General features: G+C 40.5%; 1 protein-coding gene across 1 annotated transcript in view; it reads right to left on the bottom strand.

The window, feature by feature from the left end:
• Positions 1–27,941, bottom strand: part of MROH8 (maestro heat like repeat family member 8) — a 45,978-nt gene that overhangs the window by 16,964 nt on the left and 1,073 nt on the right. The window contains exons 2-12 of the mRNA XM_081033860.1: positions 25,375–25,496; positions 23,126–23,271; positions 20,824–20,946; positions 13,393–13,472; positions 12,528–12,672; positions 11,569–11,664; positions 9,835–9,939; positions 5,943–6,078; positions 3,660–3,775; positions 2,547–2,699; positions 496–656 (exon numbers count right to left, since the gene is read on the bottom strand). Of these exons, the coding sequence (XP_080889986.1) occupies positions 496–656; positions 2,547–2,699; positions 3,660–3,775; positions 5,943–6,078; positions 9,835–9,939; positions 11,569–11,664; positions 12,528–12,672; positions 13,393–13,472; positions 20,824–20,946; positions 23,126–23,271; positions 25,375–25,496 (1,383 nt within the window). The remainder of the gene's footprint in view (positions 1–495; positions 657–2,546; positions 2,700–3,659; positions 3,776–5,942; positions 6,079–9,834; positions 9,940–11,568; positions 11,665–12,527; positions 12,673–13,392; positions 13,473–20,823; positions 20,947–23,125; positions 23,272–25,374; positions 25,497–27,941) is intronic.

Here is a 27,941-nt window from a genome sequence, read left to right as displayed (position 1 = left end):
ATCATGACATTCAGCCCTAAATACATCAGTACCTATCCACTGAGAATAAGGACAATCTTCTGGATAACCGTATTATTATTTCACACCTAAGAACATTACATTAATTTAATAATCTAGCATAGAGTCTATATTTAAATTTTCTCAACATTTTCATTCAGAGCTTTTTTCACCCAGGATCCAATCAAAGCCACCTATTGCATTTAATTACCTCTTTTTTATCTAGAACAGTGCCCCAGCCCTATTTTTTTCTTCTTGTGACAGTCACTTTTTTGAAGCATTCAGCCCAACTATTTTGTAAAATGTTCTTCATTCTGGGTTTGTTGAATTGTTTCCTTATGTTTCTGCATTATGTCTTGATTTGTATTGCACGCACCTGTCTATAGCTTGTCTCCTCTATAAGAATATCATTAGATTTTTGAGGGCAACCATGTTCCACAACACTCAGAGCTGTCACACACCCCAATTTAATCCAGAGGCTGTACCAGGTTCTGTTACCTGTCATATGGTATTGGATGACACAGAAGGTGGTTGATCACTATATCTGTGTACTTGGGCCTGGAGATAAACGAACTCACGGTAGTTATGACTTGGTGGCGTACTCTAGGCTGGCTGATTACGGAGAGCCGGGAACAGATAACTCCCATAATTTCTGGCACCTGAAGAGGGAAAAGAAATCACTAAGATCTTAATCATGTGGGACACTGATAGTTACTGAGGACACTGTGGTTATTTCTGAAGAGTCCTGGGGGTGACTTTTAAAACAGAATGTTTATTATTTTAAAAAAAGTTTATTATCAAAACTACTTAATCTGTATGTATATATACGCAGATACAGGATTTGGAAGAACATATATACAAAGATGTTAATAAAGGGTCTTTGAGTGATGTGATAATTGTTTTCCTTATATATTTTTTCTAATTTTTCCTCAATGATTAAGTGTTGATTTTATAAGACAAACTAATAAAATTAGTGTTGCAAGAAAGCTGGAGTTTTTTTCACTCTAACTCTGAGAATGGCAGAGGAGTCACACCTGCTTTCCTCCTAGAGATGCCTATCATGCTCAGGTAAAGGAAACAGGGGTCATTGGACCCTGGTGCATTTCTCTCCTTGAACTATTCTTCTGGTTCATACACTCATGGCTTCCGGGATCTGTGGAAATGCCAGCTTCCCCGAGACGCGGTCCTCAACAACCTTATATAAAATGGCCGTCCTTATCGCCAGTTGCCAGAAACTGGTTTAAAGATGGCAGGTGATGCAAATCTGGCCAATGAAATGAGGGAAAATCTACTGGGGGCTTCCGGGAAAGACTTTTCTCTTTGATGAACGGGACAAAAGGAAGGCCATGTCTCTCTTCTTCATTGGATAGTCTTTATCTGGTCATAAAGTCTAAAATCATGGTGACTGTCTTAGGACTATGTGAACAGGCAAAGTGGAAAGATGCAAAAGCCCGTGTCTCTTTAATAACCTTGTTGAGTCACTAAATCAATCCTAGAAAATATACTCTACCTCTGGATTTATTATTGTATGAGATGATAAATCCTTTGTTTAAGCTTCTTACAGTTGGTCTGTTTTTAACTGTTTTTCAAAAAACTGTTTTTTAAACAACTGTTTACAAAAACAGTTGGCTTTTTTTTTTAACTAAAGTTATGTGGGGTGACAATTGTTAGTAAAGTTACAATTGGGTGACAATTGTTAGTAAAGTTACATAGGTTTCAAGTGTACAATTCTGTAACACATCATCTATATATCACATTGTGTCACACAGTCAGTTCTCTTTCCATCACTATATTATGTGATACAGTTGGTTTTTTTAAACAGCTGAAAGCACCCAACTGATACAAGTCTCCAGCTCACCATGCTTTCATTATACTGTTCTTTTTGCATCTTTGCTATTTTAATAGGCTAAAAAAAAATGGGTTTTCATCATTTAAAAATTACTTTTTATTTTTATGAAAGTGCACACAATTTTAAAAGCCCAGTGGTATTTCAAGGCTCTCTCCTGCCTATTCTTGTTTGCTGTCCAGAGACAACTACTTTCATCCCTTTTCTCTTCCAGTATGTCCTTCCATATTTCTAAATGACATAATTACATTGTTATTTCTCAATGTATCAGTTTTAATACATCACATTTAAATAATTTCTCTTGGTTGTAAATTTACTAAGTTGGCCCCCTTTTAAGATCATCGGTTGCTTGATTTTTAAAAATTTGACACCATTAACTATGGATGAAGATCTACATTGAAGGTATCATTCCCATATGTGTTAATTATATTGTCCCAGAATAACAATACTCTTCTGGAAAATATGGACCACGCCTTAGATTTTTAAAAATTGCTCTCCCTAGTTGCATACACAATGGTTGTTTATTATACGCTTGTTAAATGGAAGAATGTTCAACACTGACCAAAGAGACTCAGGCTTTGACCCTAGTCTCCTTCAGTAGTTGTTCTCAGCTGAATAGGAGCAGAAGAGACCTCAGCAGCTGCAGGTGGGGAGAGGTCTTGCAGATATTTCAAACCCAGGAAATGGCCACTGAGCCCTTTACCTTCTCAAACCGGGACTCCGCATTTTTCACCAATGTTATCAGCAATTCTCCTGCTGACTGCTGGGTGCAGGCATGTTGCAGATTTTTCAGGCCATCCAGGGTAGTCATTACAAACTGGTAGAGTTCATTTGAATTGAGAAACACTTCGAAGACCTGAAATGATTTATAGATAATGAACTTTCAAGATATATCGTAGGATAGAGCCCTGAACAAGAAATTCCAAGTTAACAGTCAGAAGCATACAAATATGTCCAAGTCTGTTTACTTCAGTCTTGTTTACAAAAATGAAAAACTGGAAGCAACCCAAGTGTCATGGCCGTTTAGAGCTCTGAGTTTTAGAAAGAATCTTTATTACTGAAATCCTCAGAAAGAGTCACACTTTTCTAGAAATAGAACTAGAGGAAAGACGCCAGTGCTACAGAGCTGACAGGGTCCCAGGCACAGCTAAAATACCTTATCTGGAGACAATCTATTAAAAGAATGTGTCTTCTGCTTTTCATGGCACTTGGCAGTGTATAAAGCCTTTCACACGACTGTAATAGGTGTGATTGCCTGGGCTTTTGGGAAAGCACTAAGCAAAGCATTTTCCATAGAAGCATCTCATTTAATCCTTACAGCAATTGAGTTATCCCAATTTTCACAGATCCTCTTTGTACAGATGAGGAAACTGATGCACAGAGACTTTAAATTACCTGATACCTTTGACCCTACATGAGTAATAAGATCTCTAGGTTTTCTTTTTTCCCTATCCCCTAACATAGTGCCTGGGATGTAGTAGAAGATTAAATATTAGGTGAATAATTAATAAATACATTAATTAAAAAGTGTATGGCTTGTTCGATCAACTACATTCTCTTGCAGCTCCTTTTTCTGACAAGGGTTTACGTTTGCAAGAGGCTGGCTAGGGTTAGGAGAACAATCAGGTGAAGCAGAGCTTGTCTGAAGAGATATTCAAACAGTGACATTGGCCCATGTAAGAAATTACTGGAACTTTCCCCAAAGTGTTTTTACCATTTTACATTCCCATGAACAAATGTATGAGACTTTTGGTTTTTGCCATCCTCTCCAACATTTCAAGTTGTCTGTCATTATAATTTTTGCCATTCTGATTACCTGGGCAATTTTGAAAGGACAACTGTAGAACTGTTTAACATTGTAGAGTTCTAGTTCTCGACAGGTTTTCATTGCTCTTCTCAAACTTTGGTGATTTTTCTTGTCCTGAGTGATATCTGAGAAGAAAATATGAAATATTGATACTTCCTGGCTTATTTCTGCTTGATTTTGCAAGTCTGATTGATCTCCAGGTTGAAGTGAGTCCAAGATCTCACTCTTGTCTTTTTCACTTGAATAAAAATGCCTGGGGGCAGGAGTTTTGTGTTAATCTGAAGGATGATTTGTTTCCCCTCTGTTGTAGTACAATAAATAAGAAGGGCTGAAAGAAAAAAAGGCTTTTTGTAAGAGCAGAGCTTTTGAGTGATTTGGGAGTATAACCAAAACATGCTATACCATTCCCCATTGGTGAGGACTTTTGAGGGGTTTCCCTATGAAGCTTAGGTCTCCACACACACACACACAAAAACACTGCACAATTTTGTACTGTGTCTGACAATTCTGATCAGAACTCTTGATGTGTCTAGTTTTGCTGATTATTGAGTCTGCCAATACTCCCTCACAGTGCCTTGTTTTCTCATGCTTTACTGGTTTGACTCATGTTCACTAGAAATTTATCTATGGGAGCCCTTGGTTGAGGACATTGTCTCTCCAATGTGAAAATAAGCTCTTTTGGGGGGAGGGACCTTGTCTGTCTTGTTTGCCAGTGTACCCCTGGAACAATAAGTGCTTCATAAATATTTGTTGTATGAATCATCAGTTATATTTCCTTGGCTGTATGTCTTGGTAGATATTCCTCAGACTCAGAGCAGCCCAGAGATGAGATTGCTACTTTGGGAAGCACAAAGCTTCCTTATCTTTGGGATGAGCTAGCCCAGGAAACTACTTGGTGGGGATAGAGTAGGCTGAGACTTAAGCACTGGAGGGGGACACTGGGTCAGGTATCTTCTAACATCTCTTCTAACTGTGGTGGTGGTGGGGTGTCACTGATTCATTCCTTGACCACAATGGCCCTCTTTCTATTTTTCAAACTCCTCAAGCTCATACATGCAAAGGGCCCTTTCTTATGCTGTTCCCTCTGCCTAGTGTGCTCTTTTTACATCTTCACCTGGCTAATGTTCTTTATTATGTTCAGATTATCTTCAGAGAGGCTTTTTCTGAACACCACACTAGGCTTAATTCTTACTCATGGCACCAGTAATTTCCCTTCACGGTAGTTATCTTTATATAGAATAACAGTTACTTGTTGGTTCTTTGATTGTCTGACTCGCCCACTAGATTATGAGGTATGACAAAAAATACAGTGTACTGCTTAAATAAAAAAAATTACAGTAAAAGACACATTGCCAATAATTCCCCTCGTTTTCAACACACTTATCCCATCGTTCTTGCCACTTTCTGAAGCAGTTCTGGAAGTCCTCTTTCGCGAGTGTTTTTAGTTGCACTGTCGTGGCTGCCTTGATATCCTGAATTTATTTGAAATGTTTTCCTTTCATGGTCATTTTGACTTTGGGGAAAAGCCAGAAGTCGCATGGTGCCAGATCCGGTGAATAAGGTGGATGAGGACACACTGCAATGTTTTTATTTGACAGAAATTGCCGTATGCCAGAAGTGATGTGTGACATGGAATATTATCATAATGGAGGATGATTTATGGCACACTTTAAAACACACCTTCTCTCAACTGTAGCTCACACCTGACTGACTGCACTGACCAAATTGAAACTCGTCACACACTGTAAGTAAGGTTGGACGTACTGCTTCCCTGCCTTTCCATTGGCTGGCATGCGGCAGCAGCATTCATTGTATTTTTTGATAAGAGAAGGGAGTGTGTGTGGTATTTCTGAGGAACAAAGTAGGCTAAGTTGGCTGAAGCAAAGGACAAGTACAAAGTTTGGAACACTTGTGTTCGGGTTACTGTTGTAACACAAATTAAGTGCTCAGTAAACATTTATGACAGAACTAAATGAATGAAGGCTCAAATGATGACAGGAACCCCTTCCACTTCTGACCTAATCACTCCAGTTTGTCCAGAGGGCCATGTGTTTAGATACTCTAACTCTATGGCCACGTAGACGGCTGACACGAATGGGTCTGATCCAGCGTTATGACTCTAATTATTAGATCAGTGTTGCTTCTTCTCTGCCTACAGACTATGTACCTTTCTCATTGTAAACTACCGTAAAAGTCTTGCTAGAGTGTGGGGAGCGAGGGCATAGGAAGACTGGTGCTTGCGTTCTGCTAGAGAATTTATTGAGGGCTTCACTGCCTTCAGCAGTGCCTTACACTTCAGCCTCAGGGTGATATGCAGCAGGTAGTGTGTGCCCTCTGCAGCCTCCTCGGCCACCTCTTTCAGGGGGTCCCCACACAGTAGTGCCATCAGAGCCACTAGGTGTCCAAGTCTTTGGAATTGCAGTGGGAGCTAGTTAGAAAGAAAAAGAAAAATGCTATTAGAATACAGGAGCATTTGGTGTCTTACATTTAAGCTGCTGAGAAGTGATTCCACTTCCGCTCCCTACTCCAGAGAAGTACAAGAACCACATTCAGCCGTTGGATCTCTTTAGGGTTAACATTTAACACGTGTAGATACAATATATCCAGCAAATGATATTAAATATGGCAAATTCTAACCTAAATAAGCAATCTGGAAAATGAAAAAGTTTGTATCTAAAGATGGTCGTTTTAACACTGTTTTTTAAAAACCACATATTGAAAATAATTGCCCCATAGTAAGGAGAACTATGGTTCAGCTACTCCATGAAAATAACCATGAGAAATCAAGTATTCCAGGAATTTATAATAAGGTAGGGAAATGTGCTAGTCTGCTAACTGAAAAAGGTGGATGCAAAGTTGAGATATATCATTTAATACTATTTAAAAATGTTGCTTATTGATATTTTGCCGTACTATGGAAGAAAAAGTAAAGTAGCTGGCAAAAACCATACCAGAAAAAAACGCAATTTAAAATAATTTAAAAATGAAGGTAGAAAAGATAAATGAAGAATTTGGTTAACAGTCAGAAAGCATAATCTTCAATTGCTCGAGCTAGGCCACAGAGCTAGGCTCTGAATTTTCTCAGGGCTAATGCACAGGTACACAGAGTCCCAGATCCTAGGATTCACATTGTCTGTAATGTGAAACAAATAGCCATGCAGAGAAAGTGCAACTGTTTCTGGATTGAGGCAGAAAGAAATCTCTTCTGTAGCTCTTCAGAAAAATATACTAAGATATTGTGAACAGCCTCTACAACCTACGTAAACACAACAACACATACACAAAGCAGTGTGACATCTTTCATTCGCTGATATAACGTTCATTCCTTCAGTCAATCAATGAACACTGAGTGTCAGTTATAAGCCAGGAACTGGTTATGACTACGGCACTTACAGCTAAAACACTAGGACTGGCACTGGGGATACAAACAGTATACAAAAGATAATATCCCTGGAAGTGATATTCTAGTTGGAGGAACATAAAATGCCAAAATAAAGTATAAGAATCAAATGGTGATAAATGCTATGATGAAGAAAAATGCAGAGGAAAAGGATAGGAATTGCCATCTTAGAATGGTCTGGAAAGACCTCACTAATGTTGAAATGAAGGATTGAGCCATGTAGATGTCTGGGAGAAAAGCATTCCAGGCAGAAAGAATAGCAAGTGCAAAGAGAAGGGAGTGTGTGTATTTCTGAGGAACAAGTAAGCTAGGTTGGTGGGAGCAAAGTAAATGAGAGCAAAACAAAATAGGAGGTAGATGAGGATGGGGCCAGATGGTATTGCAGTTTATAGCATATTGCAAGGATTTGGGATTTTATTCTGTGTGGGATGGGAAGCCATTGGAGGGTTTGCCATTGGAGGGTTCTGAGGAGAGGGGAACATGAGCTGACCTGCATCTATTCAACAAAAATTTAATTGAGCATCTACTATGTGGCATATTCTATGCGAAGCACTGAGGATGCTATGGTGAATACAAGACAAACATAATCACTATGAAATTTACATTCTTTTTTTTTTTACTTTTTTTTTTTTTTTTTGCCTTTGTGTGTGTGTGTGTGTATGTGTGTGTTGAGAGCCCACTGGCCCATGTGGGAATCGAACCGGCAGCCTTCGGAGTCAGGAGCATGGAGCTCTAACCGCCTGAGCCACCGGGCCGGCCCAAAATTTACATTCTTTTAGAGGGAAATAGGCCATAAACCAATAAAAAAAAATATAATCAAACAGGATAACCTCTGATCCTAAGAAGCCCTTCTAAGAAGGAAAGAGAGTGATGAGATAGAGAGCAAGGGTAGATCTCTTTGTAAGCAAAAGTACTTTTTGAGGTGGAAACATTTGAATTGAGCACTGAAGAATGAGGAGGGGTTAGCTATGTGAAGAGCTGGGAAAGGTCATTCCAAGCAGAGGAGATGGTAAGTGCAAAGGACACGAGGCAGGAAGAGCTTTCTATGGGAAGGAATGTCAAAGAGGCTGGAGTAAGTCGGGGTATAGAGGCAGACAGGAGCTAGATCGTATGTGACCTTGTATTCTAAGAACAGATGGAAATCCTTGGATCAAGAGTGACGTGGGTTTTAAGAAGATGACTCTGGCTACAGAGAATGAACTGGATGGACCTGAAGTAGAAGCCTCCACCCCAACACACTCATGCACAAAAAGAGCTCAAACGGAATACATAAAAATTTTAACGGTGGCTCTCTCAGGACGACAAGAAGTGTTTCTTCCTTCTACTTTTTAAAAATATGTCAATTTTTTCCCCGCTAATGAGCACATTTATATGCATAACATACAAAAATCCTAAACTTTATTAAGACAAAAAAGGCCACTGGAGAATTATGTTCCTAGTCTGACCACTAAGTGGTTCTCTAACTTTCTCCTTTTTAATTCTTTATCTTTTTAGGTTTATGTGAGACTATGAAAAAGTTAGGGACCCAGGGGATATACATTTGTCAAAGCTGTACACTTAAATTGGGTGGATTTCACTGTGTATAAATTATAACTCAACTCAATAAAGTTGATTTAAGAAAAGCTATGAACCTTCCTCAGGAAAATCCAGAAGGTTACACCACACAAAATTCAGCATACAACTTTCTGGATGTCCTGCAGACCCCAATGGCACCTAGATTAAGTGCCCTACATTAGCCATCCTCCCGAGGAAGAAAATGCTAAGGAAGATCTTTAGGGCCTAGAGAGATTATGTGTGGGAAAAAGTCATTTGAAACTCTTTTCGTCTTTAATTTGCTGCCAAAATTAGAGATTGAGGAATGTAGAAGGAAAAACAGGGTGCTATTGTTATTAGAATAACCACAATAGGGTAGTCATTGATGGCCAGAAGTTACTGCTTTCCCTGACTAAAGAAAGAAAAAAGGAAGTAGCATCGTTTGAGGGATTAAATTTACTTGAATTAGGAGGTGGAAAGCTTGGATATATTTTCAATGTGAGGAACAAGAAAGTGGAATACTGTCCTTTTAAGCATAACTGTTAGAATATTTGCATTGAGGACAAATTCTCTAAGGAAAATTCTGGTATAAAGACTTCACATTCCTACCCCCCCATTTTCTCTTCCAATTCTGGGGCCTTATTATGCAGATTGGAGAAATGACAGATGGAGAACAGGAGAAGTTTCAGTGCCTAGATTTACCTGGGGAGAGATTCACAGATGAAAAAGAAATAGATCTAGAAAGAAGGATCTTTCGGGGGAATTGTTTTTTAGGAGTTATGGGAAAGGATTCAGAACTGAGAAGTGAGAGTAAAAGATAGAAATGAGAGGATTTAAAAAGAGGTATCATAGAACCATTCTCTCTGAGATGCTGAGAGATACGTAAATTGATTGACATACTTACCTGCTGGACTTTATTACTTTAAAAACAACACTGTGCAGAGACTAGGCCACTGTAGGCCCACAGATATTTTTAGGTTACATTTACTTAGTCATTCATTCAAAAAAATGCAGTATATTTCTACATCCCAGCTCTTGTGCTAAGCAATTGGTATGCAAGATTAATAAACAGTACTGGGCCTCAAGCTGCTTGAATCTGAGGAGAGGGGTAAATATGCGACTAATGCTAAATGCCATATATGACACAAGCACCAAGGAGTCACCAATCTGGGAGTCATAAATAGGAGGGGAAATAGGCAGTAATAGGATGGCTTTCGATCCTTCTTCCTCTGCAACTGAAGGGCTGCTTACCTTCAAGTTGAGATGTCTGGATAAGCACTTTAGAACCTGAGTCATGCTGGCTGCAGCCCGCTCCCGCTCATGGTCTTTGATCGACTGTAACCACGGGTGCATGTGCTATGGAAAATGAAGAGAGTCTAAATCAGGGGTGTCCAAACTTTTTTCAACGGTTTTCACCAAGGGCCAGATGCGGTAAAATACACAAACAGCCGGGCCACTCACTCGAGGTGAAGTACGTATTGCCTCACCTGGTTTATTTAAGTAAACTAAATATATTTTTGGAATTTGCTGCGGGCCAATTAACAATGGATCACGGGCCGCAGTTTGCCCGCGGGCTGCAGTTTGGACACCCCTGGTCTAAATGGTTTATCAGGAAGAGCGGGGATAACACCCTTATTCTGTGTGGAAGAAAATGTGGAGAGAGAAGTTCCACCTGTCACTACTACGTCTGACAGTATTTTCCTAAGCGATAAGCCAGTTTTGGTTGGAAATGAAAGTGGTGGAGTGACAAGGCACAAAGACCCAGGGGATCAGGTGGTCCGCATTCCACAAGGGCTCATTTTTGAGACTTAGTTTCCCTTCCTCCCACTTTCTTCAATTATTTACTCTGTTCTTCTGCATGTTTTTAACTTCCTGAAACCTGCTTTGGAAAGAAAGAAAATTAATGATGTGCTATTAAAGAATGCCGAAGAGGGGAAAATTGCATCTGCCTGCAACAGTCATAGAAGGATTCATGGAGAAGATAAAATACATGAGTAGGAGTTTCACAAAGAAGGTGACATTTCAGGTAGAAGAAACGGCTTGAATGAAGCTGACAAGGCAGGAAAGTACAAGGCACAACTGGATAAAGGGGAGAAACCCAATCTGGCTGGAGAGTTGAGGTACACATAGGAGAGAAAGGAGAGATAATGTTAAGGTCAGTTGTGGTGTCCATCTGTACTCAGGCACGAATGATTAATAACAGTGTAAAGGGTTACCCCTTTCTGGGATATCTGCATCTTAAAAAGGGGCAGGAGAGCGAGATGCTTGAACCACAGTGAATGCACTCCAATGAATAAATCCCTAATGATGGAATGGCATATGCTAGAACCCGTACAGACGGGGGCAGGCAGGTATTAACAATCGTTAAGGGGCAGCTGGATGGCTCAGTTGGTTAGAGCGCAAGCTGTTAACAACAAGGTCGCCGGTTCAACTCCTGCATGGGATGGTGGGCTGCACCCCCTGCAATTCAAGATTGAAAACAGTGACTGGACTTGGAGCTGAGCTGCTCCCTGGAGAAACACACTGTTCCCCAATATTCCCCAATAAATTTTTTTTTAAGAAACCAAGAAAACAAAACAATTGTTAAATCTCACCTGGCAGGCAATTGCCTATTTTACTCATTCTTGAGGCTGACTCTGCTCTCTGGTCACTGATTGAAACCCTTGTATGGTAGTAAGCAATAATAATTTAAGGAATTAATTACAGCAACTATTTAAATCATTTATTGAAGGCCACTTATGCAATACAGTAATTATTATCTCAATTTAAAGTGAAGAAATGAGACTCTGAGATATCACATTTCTTGCTGAATTTATAACCAATGGATGAATGGCAGTCAGAATTTGAACCCAAGTCTGACTCAAAACAGATAGCTGATACTCTTAACTATTATGCTATCTATTAAAACTAATCCTGCCACATTTTCTTCTTCTACTTTCACCAGTCAATAGGAAGTTTCCCATTCTCTTCTGATATCCTGTTTACCGTAAAAATGGTGTCAAGGTTTTCCAAATGGGGGTCTTTTACCACCAAACTCTGGAGCATCTCTGAGAACGCCTGAAACATCTGCCTGTGGAGACACTGAAAAGGCACAGGGTCAGTGATGCCACCTGTACGAAGTTCCCCAATACTGTCCACTGCTAAGGTTCTCCTCATTATCTTAGACTTTACTCAGAGGTGCAGAACCAGTGTAAAGAACTGGTAGGCAGTTTGTGACCTGAGGTGAAACAATTTATATTCATATTACATGGACATCTCGACATTACTGGGAACACAGTTAACTGATGCTAACTAGTTTGGGGAATTAGTTAGGGCCACCAAGGCACTTTTAAAGTTTGACTTGTGACTCTGACATCTTGAAATAAAGGGGAACAAAGTCTCCTTTGGCAACTGCTTTACCAACTAATTTACTAGGGGCAGAAAGAAATCAAGGCCTTCGCACTTCCTTTTCTCTCTGCTTGAAAGTTTCTTCTCCAGAGAGATCCACACTCTCACTCTTCAACTGTCACTTCACCGGGAACCCTTATGCTTCCCAACCACAGTACTCTATATCCTCTTCTTTTCCTGTTCTACTTTTTTCACAGCACTTATTATCACCTGACATTCTATTTACCAGCGGTTTGTATCTCTGCACTACCTGTAAGCTCCCCGCTGTATTTCTGTTGCCTATCACGATGCTTAGCACATGGTAACCCTAAATATCTGCTAAATATATGAACACTCCACCTTATTTTAAAGCCAAAAGCAAGGAATGGAGGGAAAAAAAAAAGACAACAAAATAAAGACGGGAAAAAAGCTATTTAATTTAACCACCCATTTTATTCACCAGACTTGGTTTAAATAGTTTTTGGCTACTTCCAAAAAATCAAATGCACTCTCAAAAGGCCAAGATCAATTAACTCTGATCTTGGGATGGCAAGTTGCTAAAGCAAAGTGTGAGTTACCTCTGAGTTGTAGGAGCCACTGGGCATGATTTCCTGCAGATGGGTCAGAGTCTTTACCGAGGGCAGAGTGATTATACTTTTGATGATAAGACTGAACAAGTCAACTCGATCTTCAGAGCCAAATAGCAAATGGACATCTTGGTAACTAAGAAAAGACAGTTTGGGACTAGTAAGCAGGGAGGAGTTTGATTTGACATTGATAAGCAGGGATCAGAGTAACCCAAAGGGAAAGGGTAGACTCTTGGGTGTATCATTCTGATGAAAGCCAGTCTGTTTTGATACACCTCACAAAAGGTTAGAGGAAGAGTTTCAGCCTCCATTCTTCTCCCCTTTCCCTCCCCATGTCCCAAGGTCACTGGAGTGACATCTTTTCAGGCTTTCTTCTAGTTCAACCCTGGAGAGAAATCTGCTACAGTCTAATATAATAAACCACGATTTTCCAAAGTGTGTTCTGGTGAACGTGTGTTAGTGTGGGTTAAAACAAGTTAAAGAACTTTTTAACTATAGGACTCTTTGGGAATTTTAATCAGTTAATGTGTGGTATAAATCTCCAAGAAAGATTAACCAGTAGGCAGTCCTTCCAAGTTTCTCGGACTGTGGAATTCTACTGTTATGAAGCATATATGGGAGTAACTTCCCACTGAATACTCAACAAAACTGAACTCCCAAGAGGTTCCAATAAGGTCTTTCAGATACGGATGGTAGGATACATGAAATCAAAGTTCTTACACAAACAACATGGACTCGGCTTCCCCTTTTATAAATAGTTTTGAGAAGTTAAAATTATGGAACGTTGTCAGTTGGCTCTGGTATTGGCCCTGAATGAGGAACCAGGGCACGTGTGTAAAGGGCATGTGGGTGTCACCTGAGGTCAGCAATGGTGACAAAGACCTCCTGGAGCACAGGGCTGAAGAGAGAATGCTGGGGCTCCTTTTGGACCAGCATCTGCAATGAGAAAGAACTCTGGAGAGTTGCGAATGTGCCAAGTCATTAGGCCAAACAATCAGGAAGAACAATGGCAGGTCCTTCAGTGGGCTCTGCTCCTTGGTTCCACAGGACTGGCAGCAGGACGGGAGCCAGACTAGGAGTTTCTTCTCTGGGGCCAGACCCTGAGGCCTGACTCTGCCTCTTACTAGCTGTTTGAGCTGATACAAGTTAGTTAACCTCCCTGTACCTCAGTTTCCTCATATGTAAAATGAGGTAACAGTGCCACTCACCTCCATGGGGTGGTTGTGAGTACTAAATGAGCTAATTCTTTTTTTTTTTTAAAATAAATTTTATTGGGGAACAGTGTATTTCTACAGGGCCCATCAGCTCCAAGTCGTTGTCCTTCAGTCTAGTTGTGGAGGGCGCAGCTCAGCTCCAAATCCAGTTGCCGTTTTCAATCTTTAGTTGCAGGGGGCACAGCCCACCATGCCATGTGGGAATTGAAAGGCAACCTTGTTAAGAGCTCATGCTCTAACCAACTGAGCCATCCGGCCACCCCTCCAGAAGCTCAGTGGCAGCTCGTTGTCTTCAATCTAGTTGTGGAGGCCGTAGCTCGCTGGACCATGTGGGAATCGAACCGGCAACCCTGTTGCTCAGAGCTGGCGTAAATGAGCTAATTCTTAATACCTAGCAGCCCTCAATAACTTAGGTAGCGTCTGTTACTCATTATTTTTATTATTAGTGACTATTTCCAGTTTAGGCGTCTGAACTCCTGTTTCTACATTATTCTAAGTTCTCGTCCTAGAAAAGGAATAACTTTCGAAATTCCTGATTGGCAGAGGAAAAAGCTGCCTTGTTCTGCTGGAAAAATCTGCAGAGTGATAGAGACAAAAAAACAGGGGCTTTGGAGCCGGATAGCACCTGAGAGTGAGAAGTGGCTCTGCCACTCACTGTGTCACGCTGAATGTATTACCTCCCCGACGCCTGAGTTTCCTTGTCTGTGTGGAGATGAGAATATATCGCGGGAGTTGATGTAAAGAGCAATCAATGTAAAATGGTTGTAGTGTAAACCTTATTGCACTGACTACCCAGCCTTTCTGGAAACTGCTCCCAGCCCATAGGAAAGGGTATCTCGCAGTCATGTTTCTGCTGTCATTCTAGAATGTCCCACTAACCACAATTCATCTGTCTAGGAGTAGACACGAAGGTCAATTAGATTCTGTTTCTCAGGAATCTGGAATTGAGACAAAGAGCTTTAATCTCAGTCTGGCTGATCTACCAAAAGGAGAAAATTTCAAGAATGTGGGAGCACTGGGCCCTATGGACAAAGTAACAGAAAGCCAATTTTGGGAAGAGAAGGGGAGAAGGGGAGGAGTGAGAAAAGAGAGAGAAAAATGGAAATGCATACAAAGGAGAAAAGATAAAAGATGGAAAGTTCTCTCTGAGTATGTGAAAGGTTTTTTTTCTTCTTTTTTTGTTTTTTGTTGTTGTTTCCTGGTTTCATTCCCTTCCTGGAGCAGGCTGCCTTCTCTTCCTGTCACAGGACTCTGGGAACATTCAGTTATCCCAAGAACAAATCTCCCCTTTTGTGTTTCAGTTACTCGTGGTGGAGTTCTCTTACCTGTCACCAAAATACCTCACTAGGAACTTAGGTAGTGCCCAGGAGGCAGTAAATATTACTGAGTTCACATTGTTGCCCTTATCTGAGTTTTCACACTTTCCAACTCTGGTCTGATCTTTTTTTTTTTTTTAATTAAAATTTATTGGGGTGACAGTTGTTAGTCAAGTTACATAGATTTCAGGTGTACAATTCTGTAATACATCATCTATATCTCACATTGCGTATTTACCACCCAGAGTCAGTTCTCCTTCCATCATCATGTATTTGACCCTATTTACCCTCATCTAGAGCCTCCCTTCTTTATCTGGTCAGATCTTGCTGGTGGCCTGCTGCTCTTCTTCTTTATTCCCTTAAGGAACTTAGTTATTTTTATGGCTTTATAATCTGGAAGGGACAAAGCACAAGGCTCTGCCTTCCGCCTCCCAGGGCGCTACTCACCCAAATCTAGTGTTCTGCTGGACATCACCACTAAGATCACAGCGATAACCTGGCAATTTGGTGTTAAAAAGTGAGTTCATTATTTACCTCCCTTCTCAGTCTTCAACTGTTGTCAATGGTTCCTTTTCCCCGGGCTCACAAAAAAAGATTATTTATGACTTTTTTCTCCTTTATTTACTTCCCACATCCAGTCAATCACAGCAATAGCCACTCCCTGCTCCGCAGTTTCTGACTCTCCATCCCGGCAGCCATACACCCTACAGGTGCATGAAGGCTAAACCACCAGGCCTGCACTCCCTGCTGACTTCAATCTACTTGACCGCTTCTGCCAGAATAACCTTCTTTTTTTCCCCAAAAAAAAACCTGGTCTGAAAGGCTTATTATTTGTTCACAATTATGCCAACTACCATGGAAAATTCAGAAGTGAGAGGCTATGTTTTTTTTAATTTTTATTTTTTTTACAGGACTTTATTGGGGGACAGTGTGTACTTCCAGTACTTTTTCCAAGTCAAGTTGTTGTCTTTTCAATCTTGGTTGTGGAGGGCGCAGCTCAGCTCCAGGTACAGTTGCCCGTTGCTAGTTGCAGGGGGGGCAGCCCACCATCCCTTGAGGGAATCAAACTGGCAACCTTGTGGTTGAGAGGACACGCTCCAACCAAATGAGCCATCCGGGAGGCAGCTCAGCTCAAGGTGCCGTGTTCAATCTTAGTTGCATGGGGCGGAGCCCATCATCCCTTGCGGGAGTCGAGGAATCAAACCAGCAACCTTGTGGTTGAGAGCCCACTGGCCCACGTGGCAATCGAACTGGTAGCCTTTGGCATTAGGAGCACGGAGCTCCAACCGCCTGAGCCACTCGGCCAGCCCGAGAGGGTATTTTTTGTTTGCAAAGTATTTATGTAGCAGGAACCATGTGGGGTACCTCCCTAGATCACAGCAATCACCCCTTCTCTGGGAACTGCCTCTAATACACAGAGAGGGATGTCCAGAAGTCCTGTTATTACCACATGATGCTGCTCCAAGACATACCTGATTAATGCACACCTGATTAATGCAGGATTGGCCCTCTGGGCCAATCAGATTCTCTCTCCCAGAATCTGGAATTGTAGTGACAGACACAGACTGGGAACTACTAGAGGTTTTCTCTTGCCTTTGAGACCCCCGGAGTTGTCCTGAAACTTGCTCTTATGTAGGCTTCACTGTTAAACCTCTTCCTTATATTCTAAGAGAGCTATTCCAGCATCCTTTTTGTTTTTAACTTAAGTGAGTCAAGGTTGATTTCTGTTGCTTGCCCCAAGAAGAATCTTAGCCAGTATTAACAAAACAAGACATTCTGTCTCAAAGGTCTTAATGAAAACCAGAACAATAGTACTATCTCCATTTTCCGGGCGGAGCTAGAGGTTTACCAAAGCTAAGTGATTTGGCTAAAATCACACAGGTCATGCTGGACAGAACTGGAACTAGAAATTGTGTCTTCCGATTCCTAAAATAGCTCCTTTTCCTCTTCACCCTTCTGCTTCAGGGAGCTCAAACTCTCACTAGGACAACGGGACAGTCTTTTCTATATTAGTTCAGTCCACTGTGAAACGTCCTCGGCACTCCTTCAACATTTATTAATATTATCCACACCACTGAAGTCTTCCTGAAACATCAGTCTCATCTGCTTCCTGCCTGGGTGCTCAAGTTATATATCCTCACAGTGTGTCCTCAATGCTGAGTGCACTCCAACTATTTACCAAATGACATACTAGGAGGGTTTTGTGGAGGACCCCAGAGGCAGAATTAGGGTGGAGTCCCAGACTAGCAGTGGAGAACTGAGGCACTAAGGACAAGTCTGGCTACATTAAAATTCTATTACAGTAGGTCTTGGTGCCTGTGTCTGCTGCTGGGTATCTAAAAACCATCTCACTGGCCCTTCTGCCATATTGTAGCATGTAGAACCCTGGCCCTGGCATAGCCAGGTAGTAATGTACTACTCAGAGCCCCTACTCACTGGTCCCTTCTCTCAACACTATCCACCACATTCTTTGAGGCTTAGGGAGATCTATCTGAGTTAATTTCACCCCAATCTTATCATTACCAATCCCAGTTGCCACTGCATTTTTTTTTTTCTTTTCAAGTTCTCAACAGACTTTTGGTAGCTCTTTTGTTTTAATTTTTAATTTTTTTTATTGGGGAGTTTTGGGGAACAGTGTGTTCTTCCAGGGCCCATCAGCTCCAAGCCAAGTCGTTATCCTTCCATCCAGTTGTGGAGGGCGCAGCTCATTGGCCCATGTGGGACTCGAACCGGCAACCGTGTTATTCAGAGCTCGCGCTCTAACCAACTGAGCCATCTGGCCGCTCTTTTGGTAGCTTTTTTGATTTCTGAGGTAACAGACATACAATAAACTGTACATATGTAAAGTGGATAGGTTTATTTTTGACGTATGTATATATCCATGAGACCACCACCATAATGAAGACAATGAACAAACAGATCACTCCCAAGTTTTCCCGTGCTACTTTGTAATTTCTCCTTCCTGCCTCTCCCCACTCACTTCGATATCCAGGAAACCATTGATGTAATGTCACTATAAGTACGTTTGCACTTTCTAGAATTTTATATAAATAGAATCACACAGTATATCTTTTTTTTTTGTCTGGCTGGCTTCTTTCTCTCAGCATAATTACTTTGAGAGTCATTAAAACTGTAGCGAGTATCAATAGTTCATTCCTTTTCATTGCTGGGTAGTTTTCCATTGTATGGATATACCAAATTTGTTTATCCATCATCTGCTGATGGACATTTGGGCTCTTTCCAGCATTTAGCTATTACAAATAGAGCTGCTATGAACATTTGCGTACATGTCTTCGTGTGGACATGCACTACATGTTACCCAGGAGTGGAATTGCTGGGTCATATGGTAAGTGTATATTTAATTTTTAAAAAACTGTCAAACTGTTTTCCAAATTGGTTGTGCCATTTTACATTCCCACCAGGAGTATATAAGAGTTCCAGTTGCAACATATCTCACCAATATTTGGCATTATCTTTCTTCATTTTAGCCATTCTAGTGGGTGTAGAGTTGAATCCCACTGTGGTTTTAATTTGCATTTCCCTTATCAAAATGAGAAAACATCTTTTCATGTGCTTATTTATACATCTTCTTTGGTAAAGTCTTTTTTTTCATTTTTTATTGGGGAGTATTGGGGAACAGTGTGTTTCTCCAGGGCCCATCAGCTCCAAGTCGTTGTCCATCAATCTAGTTGTGGAGGGCGCAGCTCAGCTCCAAGTCCAGTTGCCGTTTTCAATCTTTAGTTGCAGGAGGTGCAGCTCACCATACCATGTGAGAATTGAACGAGCCACTTTGTTGTTGAGAGCTCACGCTCTAAACAACTGAGCCATCTGGCCGGCCCCTTTGGTAAAGTTTTATAACAGATTTTTCTCCCTTCCTTTCCATACTCTGTTCTTAGCCTCCTGGGCTCTTTTTATTTGGACACTGAAGAGCCACGCGTTGGCATGGGTCATGAGAAGACTGGCAATGCCTTAAAATTTTTCTTTCTTTATAGTGACCCTGGCTTTGTCATCTTGTGGTTTCCTCAGCAGAACTGCCTCTCCTCTTGGTTATTGAAAGCTGTACTCTTTTAGCACCTGCATGTGGGCTTATAGGGACTTTGCAGACTTTTTTTTTTATGGAGAGTGCAGCTCACAGTGGCCCCTGGGGGATTGAACCGGCAACCTTGGTGTTATCAGCACCACATTCTAAGCAACTGAGCTAACCAGCCACCGCATGGATTTTGCAGACTTGTGCAACGATACAGTGATCCATGCAATTCTCTCCTCAATACCAGCTACCCTTAATTCTTCTAGACTGAACCCCCCTTGCCAGCTAGTGTATATTTTACTACTGGTTGGACAGCTTCAGGTACAGAGTATAGGGAAATTCAGTGTGCTTCTGCTGTGCACAAGTGATACTTGCATTCGTGGATCTTCTGAGCTGATAGTTAAACCATGTGGCAACCCACCACTGCCAATGCTTGTGAAGTGGGACTTTGGAATCATGCCATTTTGGCTGGGCCCTATGGCTGCCTATAAGCCTAAGCCTCTTTCCATAGAGTATATATAGCCAAGTAGAAAACTGCATGCATTCTTAATCTGCATTATATCATTCTGTTCTTTTTGATGTATTATTTGGCAGAGTTCTCAACCTATTTATGAGGTGTGGTCATTTCCATGAGGATTGTAAACTCTTGGGAGGCAGGGATTAACACTTCCAGGAAATGTGTATCCTTCAGCAAAGCACCAGAGTGTTCTAGATACACAAGATCCTTCGTAACTGTTTACTACTGAAGAAACCTGTTAACTGGTTAGCCTTCAATTCTGAAAACCAATCAATCTAATCAGCCTTACAGATCTGTGGGTTGAAAAGAACTGCTCATTTTCCTGGAGTGTAAAGGAGATCTCAGATTCAGAATTTTAGAGCTTTCGAGAAACTGAAGGGGACAGACATTTCACAGATGAGAAAACTAAAGCATCAAAAAGTTGCATGCTTAAGTGTGTCACCTCCTCTGTAAAGCCCTCTGGATCGCCTGACATGGAATGGACCACTCACTCCTCTGTGCCCTCACTATACCTATTTAAACCTTTGCCACAGTCCCAGCGATAGTTGATTACATTTGTCGTGGCTGCAGGAATAGGCCTTATGTTTTCTTTGTCTTTGTAGCCCCAATTCCCAGGACACTGCCTGGAACTGATAGGCACTTAAGGCAATGAATGAATGAGTTAGTGGCAGAATGTGGCTGGAGTTGGTTACAAATAAGACAAAAAACAATAAAAATAATAAAATCGTGTTTCTCAAATGCAAAATATGTGATAGGTACCATGCTACCTGTCTTACATTTATTTCTTATTTAATACTCTCAATAGCTCTGTGAAATATATACAGTTATTCTTATTTTATGGATGAGGAAACTGAGGCACCGAGAAGTCAGTAGTTTCCCAAAGTCACATAACTAGGAAGAGGCAGAGCATGTACTCTAACCTAGGCATTTGATTGTAAAGTCTACCTCAAACCTCCTGCTTCATGAATGAGAATGCAACATTGTTTTTACTGAGAAATTTAAATGCTGTTCTCCTTTCTACTCCTCTTTCAATTAGTTTTCCAGGGTGATCACTGCGTGAAGTAGCCCTGAGTATTTCTCCTCCACGCAGAGATGCTGATATGTGAAGAGGATAAGGGAAGCGCTAAGATAGGTGAAGCCACTAAAAAACTTGTTAGCCAGGTCATTGAATTTGCATGGTCTGAATAATTTGTGATAAGGTCACAATACTTACATTTAGGGCATGCACAATGTCTGCTGTGTGGCTGTGAATGAATGATTCTGTGGTTTCATCATAAGGTAAAGTTCGGCTGAGAGAAGACAAAGATCTCAGGAATGTCAGCTTCTCAAGTTCACTCTGAATTTGTGGAAAAATTATAAAAACACAAATATACATTATAATCTCATTTGATAATTGTAGAAGACTTTTGAAAAGTTTCTTGGAATGTTTTAATCCAGTAGCAGTCTTTTATTTAAGGAATGAATAAACTACAGACGAATGAAATTCCTTCTCCACTGGTCCTGCCTGGGTATGGGACCCCGTTTTCTCTCTCAGTGCGATTACCGAATGCTCCAAGATGGCTTTTTCCACCTTTAGTCTTTGCTTCCCCACCTATCCACCCTGTAGACTACTGTGTAAGCTTCTTAAAGGTAACCTCTGATGCTGTTACTTCTGCCTCTCTTGATGTCATTAAAGATTCATTATTTTGAGTCTTTAAGGTTTCCTATTAAAATGCAAGTTTTGACTTGAAGAATAAAATCTCTTTTGTATTATTCCCTTTTCCTAAATATAAAAGCACTATCTATCTATCATAGAAACTTGGAAAAGATAAAGTATAAGAAGAAAATAAAAGACACCAATAATTCCACAATCTTGAGAAAATTTCTTCCAGTCTGCCCCTACCTGCATATAGATGGTGTAAACTGGTATACACTCTCTGGAGAGCAAGTAGCAACACATAGCAAGAAACTGACTTTATGGCCTGCCCGATTCTCTCTCACCTGGATTAGTATAACAATCCAACATTGGGTTTTTCTGCCCCTCTCCAATCTATTCCCCCAGCTCTCACCAGATTCCTCTTTTAAAAAGTCCAAATTTGATTCGGTAACTCCCTATCAAAAAACATTCAATAGCACCCCTGGAGGTCAAGGCCCATCCCAACATGACCCCAGCTAATCTCTTCAAATTTCTCTCTTGCCTTACCTGACAGCATTCTGAGCTTTAGCCAAATTAACTTTATGCTGCCCTTTCTCACTTCTGGGCCTTTGTACCTTCTGAATTCTTTACACTTCTTTTTTTTACGTTTCTTTTGTTGACTAATCTATATATCCTTTACTTTAAAACCTGGATCATGTATTTCTTTTCTCCTGAAGGGTCAGGTGCTCTTCGTAAGGGTATCCATAAAGTACATGTGTATATTGCTGTCATGGCATTTGTAATACTCTGACAAAACTAACTCCTTATGCATCTATTTCCCTGACTGGTTGTGGATCCAGGTCAATGCAGGGAATGGACTTCTCCCACTCCATTCACTGTAGCAACCCAAGGCCTTTATTAATTACAAAGAAAGCCTTTATGACAGGAAGTATAAAGCATAGTCTGAGTCAAAAGTGAAGACAAACATTCTGGCTTTAAGGTTTTTAAAAAAATTTATTGGCATTATTCATAGACAAAATGTAAAGTTTGGTGAATTTTCACAAACCAAAATATCTGGTTTGGAAATAAAGGAAATAAAATTCGGATCTCAAAAAGATACCTGCATTCCTATGTTCATTGCACCATCATTCATAATAGCCAAAATGTGAAAACAACCTGTGTCTGTTGACAAATGGCAGATACCTTTGACACTATAATTTAAATACACCAGGTTTCTTTGAGTTCATCAGACATGCTCTGTTCTTTTGTGCCACAAGGTTGCAAACACACCATTTCCTATTTCTGGAATATTCCCTCCAATTCTAACTTTTCCTAGTTTCGCCTGTTCATTCCTTAGATCTGAGCTCAAGGGTTACTTCCTCAGAAATGCCTTTCTTCACCCCCAGATCAATTCTTCTGTTATGTACACTCCTAGAGTGTATAAACGAATGAATGAACGTTTCACCTAAGCAATGGAATATTGTGTGAAGTAGGATAATATAGATTTATAGTTATTGACCTAGAAAATTTTTTCTCCCACCACCTCTGATGTTTATTTTTCTATACACACATTTGTATGCACAGAATAAACATCTGAAAATATATATACATATGTATACAACAGTAGTCATTTTAGGAAAGTGGGAGTAGAGAAGATTAACTTAATTTTTATTATGGTTTTCTTTGTTTTTATAGGAATTTTATAATTTTTATAAATATAAATAAAATTTATCAATGTAAATAAACACATATTATAAATATAAAAGTATAAATACAAATAAGTTTTATAGCTTATAAATTATTTGTATAATAAAGAAAGGACAAATGTTTAAAATATGTGTTAAAATGGAAGAGTAAATTGGACAACTCGTCAAGATTGCTTGTCTTTAGGACTGCATACCTTTAGCTCACCATTAAAAAACTCCTGGATAAATTCAATCAGCTTCTCAACAGTGGCTTGGCCGAGGGGGCTCTGGTGGGTCAGGTGTCTGAAGCTATCTGTGAGGGATTCCTGAGGGAGCCCAAAGATATCAGAGATGTCCGAGTCTAACACTGAAAGAAAAACAATGCCTCTGTACTATGTAAAGTTATAGGGTTTAATGGGGAAGACAGCTGGATATCAGGAAATAAAAGGCCTGTTCTCACATTCACTGTTCCCTCTGCCTCCTTGATCACAAGTCCCTTCTCCTGTCTGAGTCTGTTTTCTCAATCACAAATTCATTGTTCTCTAAGGGCCTCGTAAGCCACAAAATCCATTAAGACTGAGCTCTAGTAGAGTGGTGAAGAGCATGGATTTTACATCTCAGTTTCAGATGAGCTGGAATCCTGGCTCTCCCACTTAGTTGTATGACAGTTATCAAGTTAGTTTGCGTCTTGGAACCTTAGTTCCCTCACCTGTAAACCAGGGTTATTGTGAGAATTAAGTGAGGAAGTACATGCAAGTGACTTCCCCCAGCATGTGGTCCATAGTAAGCACTTCAATGGTAGGCATTATTCGAATTCAAGTCTGTGACTCTGGTGACCAGAACTTATATTAGCAGCCCCTCGCGGATCTCTTCCCATTAGACCGGGCTGCATAAGTAAGTACCTGAGGATCTCCTTTCCAACATGGGGTTTACTCTAAGAGCACAGGCTCCAGAGTCGGGCTGCCTAAGATGGGATCCGAGCTCTGCCTTTTTCTAGCACTCTGACCTTAGGCAACTTTACTTTCTCTGAGCCTATGTCTTCATTTCCAAAATGGGGATGACAAGAGAAACTATCTCATTTGGCTGATATAGAGCTAGCAGCAAAGAAGTGTTGGCAAATATTATTCCTTTGCTCACTGACAATGATTAGGGTGGTACCATTTTCCTCTTCCTGTGGCTTTACATTCTTACCTCTATTTTCCAATATCAAACCCCTATTCCGATTGGGCCAATAGTCGTATGAATCTCCCAGTAACACACCATCTGAAGGTTTCTGCCACTCCACTTTTGTACTCTTTTTGTTCTCCTGAATTATAGCCTCGTCTGCAAGTTCCTCCCACTCCCTGTCGCATTCTTCTCGTCCACTAGAAGCCCTGTTCTCATTCACCTGTTGTCTTTACACAGGCTTTCCTTCTGTTTGCATGTTTCTCCTTCCTCTCCCCCACCTTCTCTTACCTCTTGTTGCTGATCTAACTCCTACTCATCCTTCAGGGCTCAGCTCTAGGATGCCTTTCCTAAATCCCCTCTTTGCCCATTTTGGCGAAGTATCCTCCTCGCTGCTAACAAACCTCTCTGTACTCGCATTTGCTCCTTACCCCCATCCCACGCCCAGTTACACATATTATACTGAGTTGCAATCACTTGTTTATTTATGAGTGCATTGTATCTGTTCTGCTCACTACTATATATGCAGTAGCTAGCTCAGTGTTTAGAGCACAGTAGGGCTTCAATAAATATTTGCTGAATGAACGTACAAATGAATGAATGTAGTTCCTCAAACACACCATGGTGTTTCCTGTCTTACACACATGCTATTCCACCTACCCTGACTGCTTCTACTTCTCACATAGGTTGCTCTTTCAGGTCCTTTGTGCCTCCTCTAGGCTTAAACAGCACTGTCTCAGACGGGTGTTCTCTGACAAACATGGTTTAAAGTAGGTTCCCATGCCCTTATTTTTTGTCTTGGATCCTTGCTTAATTCTTTCATGGTGTTTACTACAACTTATACTCGTAATTACTTTATTTACTGTCTGTTAACTTCTTTTGGTCCTTTTCAGAACTATAACATAGTATCTGGGAGGGCAGGGGCCATGTTGGTCTTGTTCATTTCTGTATGCCCAGTAAGTGGTACTTAATCATATGTTTGTAGGATAAATCAAAGGCTTATTCTGTAGCCCCATCCAGGTTCCACCCACCCCTAACTTGCCCTTCTCAGAATCCTTCTAGCACTTACGACTCTATACAAGTCAGCAGGATTATTTGTCTCAGGATCAAGTTTAGTTTCTTGTACATCTAGAATCATGTGTCTTACCTCATTTTGCCAACTGTATTCCAAAGTCTTAACGTCAGAGACCAAATCATTGTCAAAGTCTAGTCAAGGTGTATCACCCAAAGGCTGGTCTCCCAGCCACATGACTTGAAAAGAGATTCCTCCCCCTTTTTTTTAATCCTTTTCCCTTTTCACCTGTAAGTTCAAGGCAACTTGGGCATTTTTTAGTATCCTCTAAGTTGCTCAGCTGCAAATCCACACTTCCTGAATCACTGCCAGAAGCACACGGGATCACTATTTCTACCCGATTACAGATCCTAGGAATAAAGAGGGAATTAGAAGAATTAGTTTTTCAGGACTGCTTGTGTTTCATCACCCAAGTAGAAGCTTAAATGTCACCTTCTCAGAGGCATTTATTTATCACCAATCTAGGTTAAGTAGCCTCTCTCCACCCCAGTCTCATAAGGATAGTTACTTTCTTATCCTTTTCATAAAACGACGTCAGAAAATTAAGTTCGCGAAGTCATCTTAGAAAAAGAGCTACAATACCTCATTGCTGAATATCACTTCGGTCACCTTTGAAGTGGGTGACCTTTTGTACTCTTTCCCTTGGGAAGTTATGCACCGACACCAGTGCCTAGTCCATCCCTCAAAGCAATTTTGGAACTCTTTTTCTGGAATGGCCATCAGAGCTGTCATCGTATTACCCTTGATGTCCTGAGTCATCAAAATGTTTTCAAGATTTCCTTTATCTTCAGGTAAAGAAAGAAGTCATTGGGGGCCAGGTCAGGTGAGTAGGGAGAGGATTCCAATACAGTTATTTATTTACTGGCTAAAAACTCCCTCACAGGCAGTGCCGTGTGAGCTGGTGCCTTGTTGTGATGTGAGAGCCATGAATTGTTGGCGACAAATTCCGGTTGTTTTTGTCTAACTTTTCATGCAGCCTTTTCAGCACTTCCAAATAGCAAAAGTGGTTAACTGTTTCTCCAGTTGGTTCAAATTCATAATGAATAATTCCTCTGATATCAAAAAAGTTTAGCAACATTGTTGCAACAAGTTCTCGAACTTAATTGTCAGACCTCGTATTTAATCATTACCTATAATTATCAAGTTCATTTGTGTTTATTAACTGACTGTCTCCCATTACACTCTAAGCTCCATGAGGGGAGAAATCTTGTCTACATAGTCGTAGTTGTACCGCCAGCATTTAGCATATTGTCAGCCTCCTGGGGAGTGAGGGAATGGACAGGTAAGAAATGCCACTGTTAAAAAGAGACTGAGCTAGAACACCCCACTCCACCTCCCTCCCTCCTTACCCTTTTTATTCCCAATAGCACACAACACTTCCTAATATATCATTCACTTATTTATAACATTGTTTACTGGAAAATAGTTTTCAAATAGTACAAAAATATTTCCTCAAGTTTTTGTGCTATTCACAATGTAAAGGCTACAGATATGACACATTTTAAAGTTCAACCTCTAGTAACATTTTATCCACCGATAGGTTTAGACAATAACAAAGCAATAAACTGTTAACCTAAAAATAAAAAGCATTTTTCAAAGTGAAAGGCAACCAAGCATTTATTTGAGATCAATAAGAATAGCTGTTCGGGAATTATTAATTCAGACAGAAACCCAAATAATATACCGATTACCGGGGAATGGTCCGGCTAGGTCTTGTTTTCGGGGAAACACGGTAGGAGAGAAAGGCAATGAGTATGGGAAAGGGATGGGGAACAACTACTCCAATAGAAGGAAGGCATTTCTATTGGTGAAGATAAAATATAGTGACATTAATTCTAAACAATACTTTTAATTTTTAGTCGGTAGTCATCAATCCAGTAGTCATAATATCTGCTTTCTTGTTATCTTTGCAAATAGCTCGTTGGGGCACAGTGTTGCCCTAGGCCCAATCCAAAGGTTATTTTGCCCTGTTTTCACCTTCCAAAGGTTTGAGACATAAGACATACAAGGCATTTCGTCTGGCATAGCAGCTCCAACTCCATTTTAAAGTGGCTCTGCTTATAATTGCTTACAAAATCAAGCTCTGGTTTGTAGCATTTGCCGATTCTGCGATGTAAATATTCCCATTGTGGCCAAAATCAAGCTTTCAACGTCACTTTGGGAGGAAATGCGTAGCAGTACACCATCCTATAATATTTCCACTATACAGATACAATAGAGATAAGCAACCACAGAAACAAGAGACAATGGTGAAATGCAGTAAAATACAAGGAAATGATGAGATTTGTTTTCGATAGACTTTATTTAATTGTAAGTTTGTGTGATTTGATTTTTCTAAATAGCTGCATTTAACAACCAATTTGCAAAATTCCTGATAAATTCCAGAACTGACTCTTGCAAACCAGTATGACACGGCTCTAGCATACCATCGGTTGTCCTATTGAGTTGGAAGACTTCTTTGTATACTCTAGAGCAGCACTGTGCAACAGCAGTTTCTGCGACAGTGGAAATGTTCTATAATTCTGCACTGTCTGATACGACATCCACTAGCCACACGTGGCTATTGAGCACTTAAAAGATGGCCAGTACAACGGAGGAACTGAGTTTTTATTTTTGGTTAATTTAAATTGAAATATCCACCCATCGTTAGTATCTACCACGCTGAGCAGCACAGCACCAGACAGAGCAAGAACTGACCCTCTCTAACTGGGATAACAATATATGGTAATCAGAGTTACCATAGTTTGCGTACTTCATATGTTCATAACACTTACGTAAAAGTACAGATCATGGAG

This window comes from Rhinolophus hipposideros (genome assembly GCF_964194185.1).
Source record: "Rhinolophus hipposideros genome assembly, chromosome: 22".
NCBI lineage: Eukaryota > Metazoa > Chordata > Mammalia > Chiroptera > Rhinolophidae > Rhinolophus > Rhinolophus hipposideros.
The sequence above is the reverse complement of the archived record's forward strand: the minus strand, read 5'-3'. Positions and strand labels throughout refer to the sequence as shown.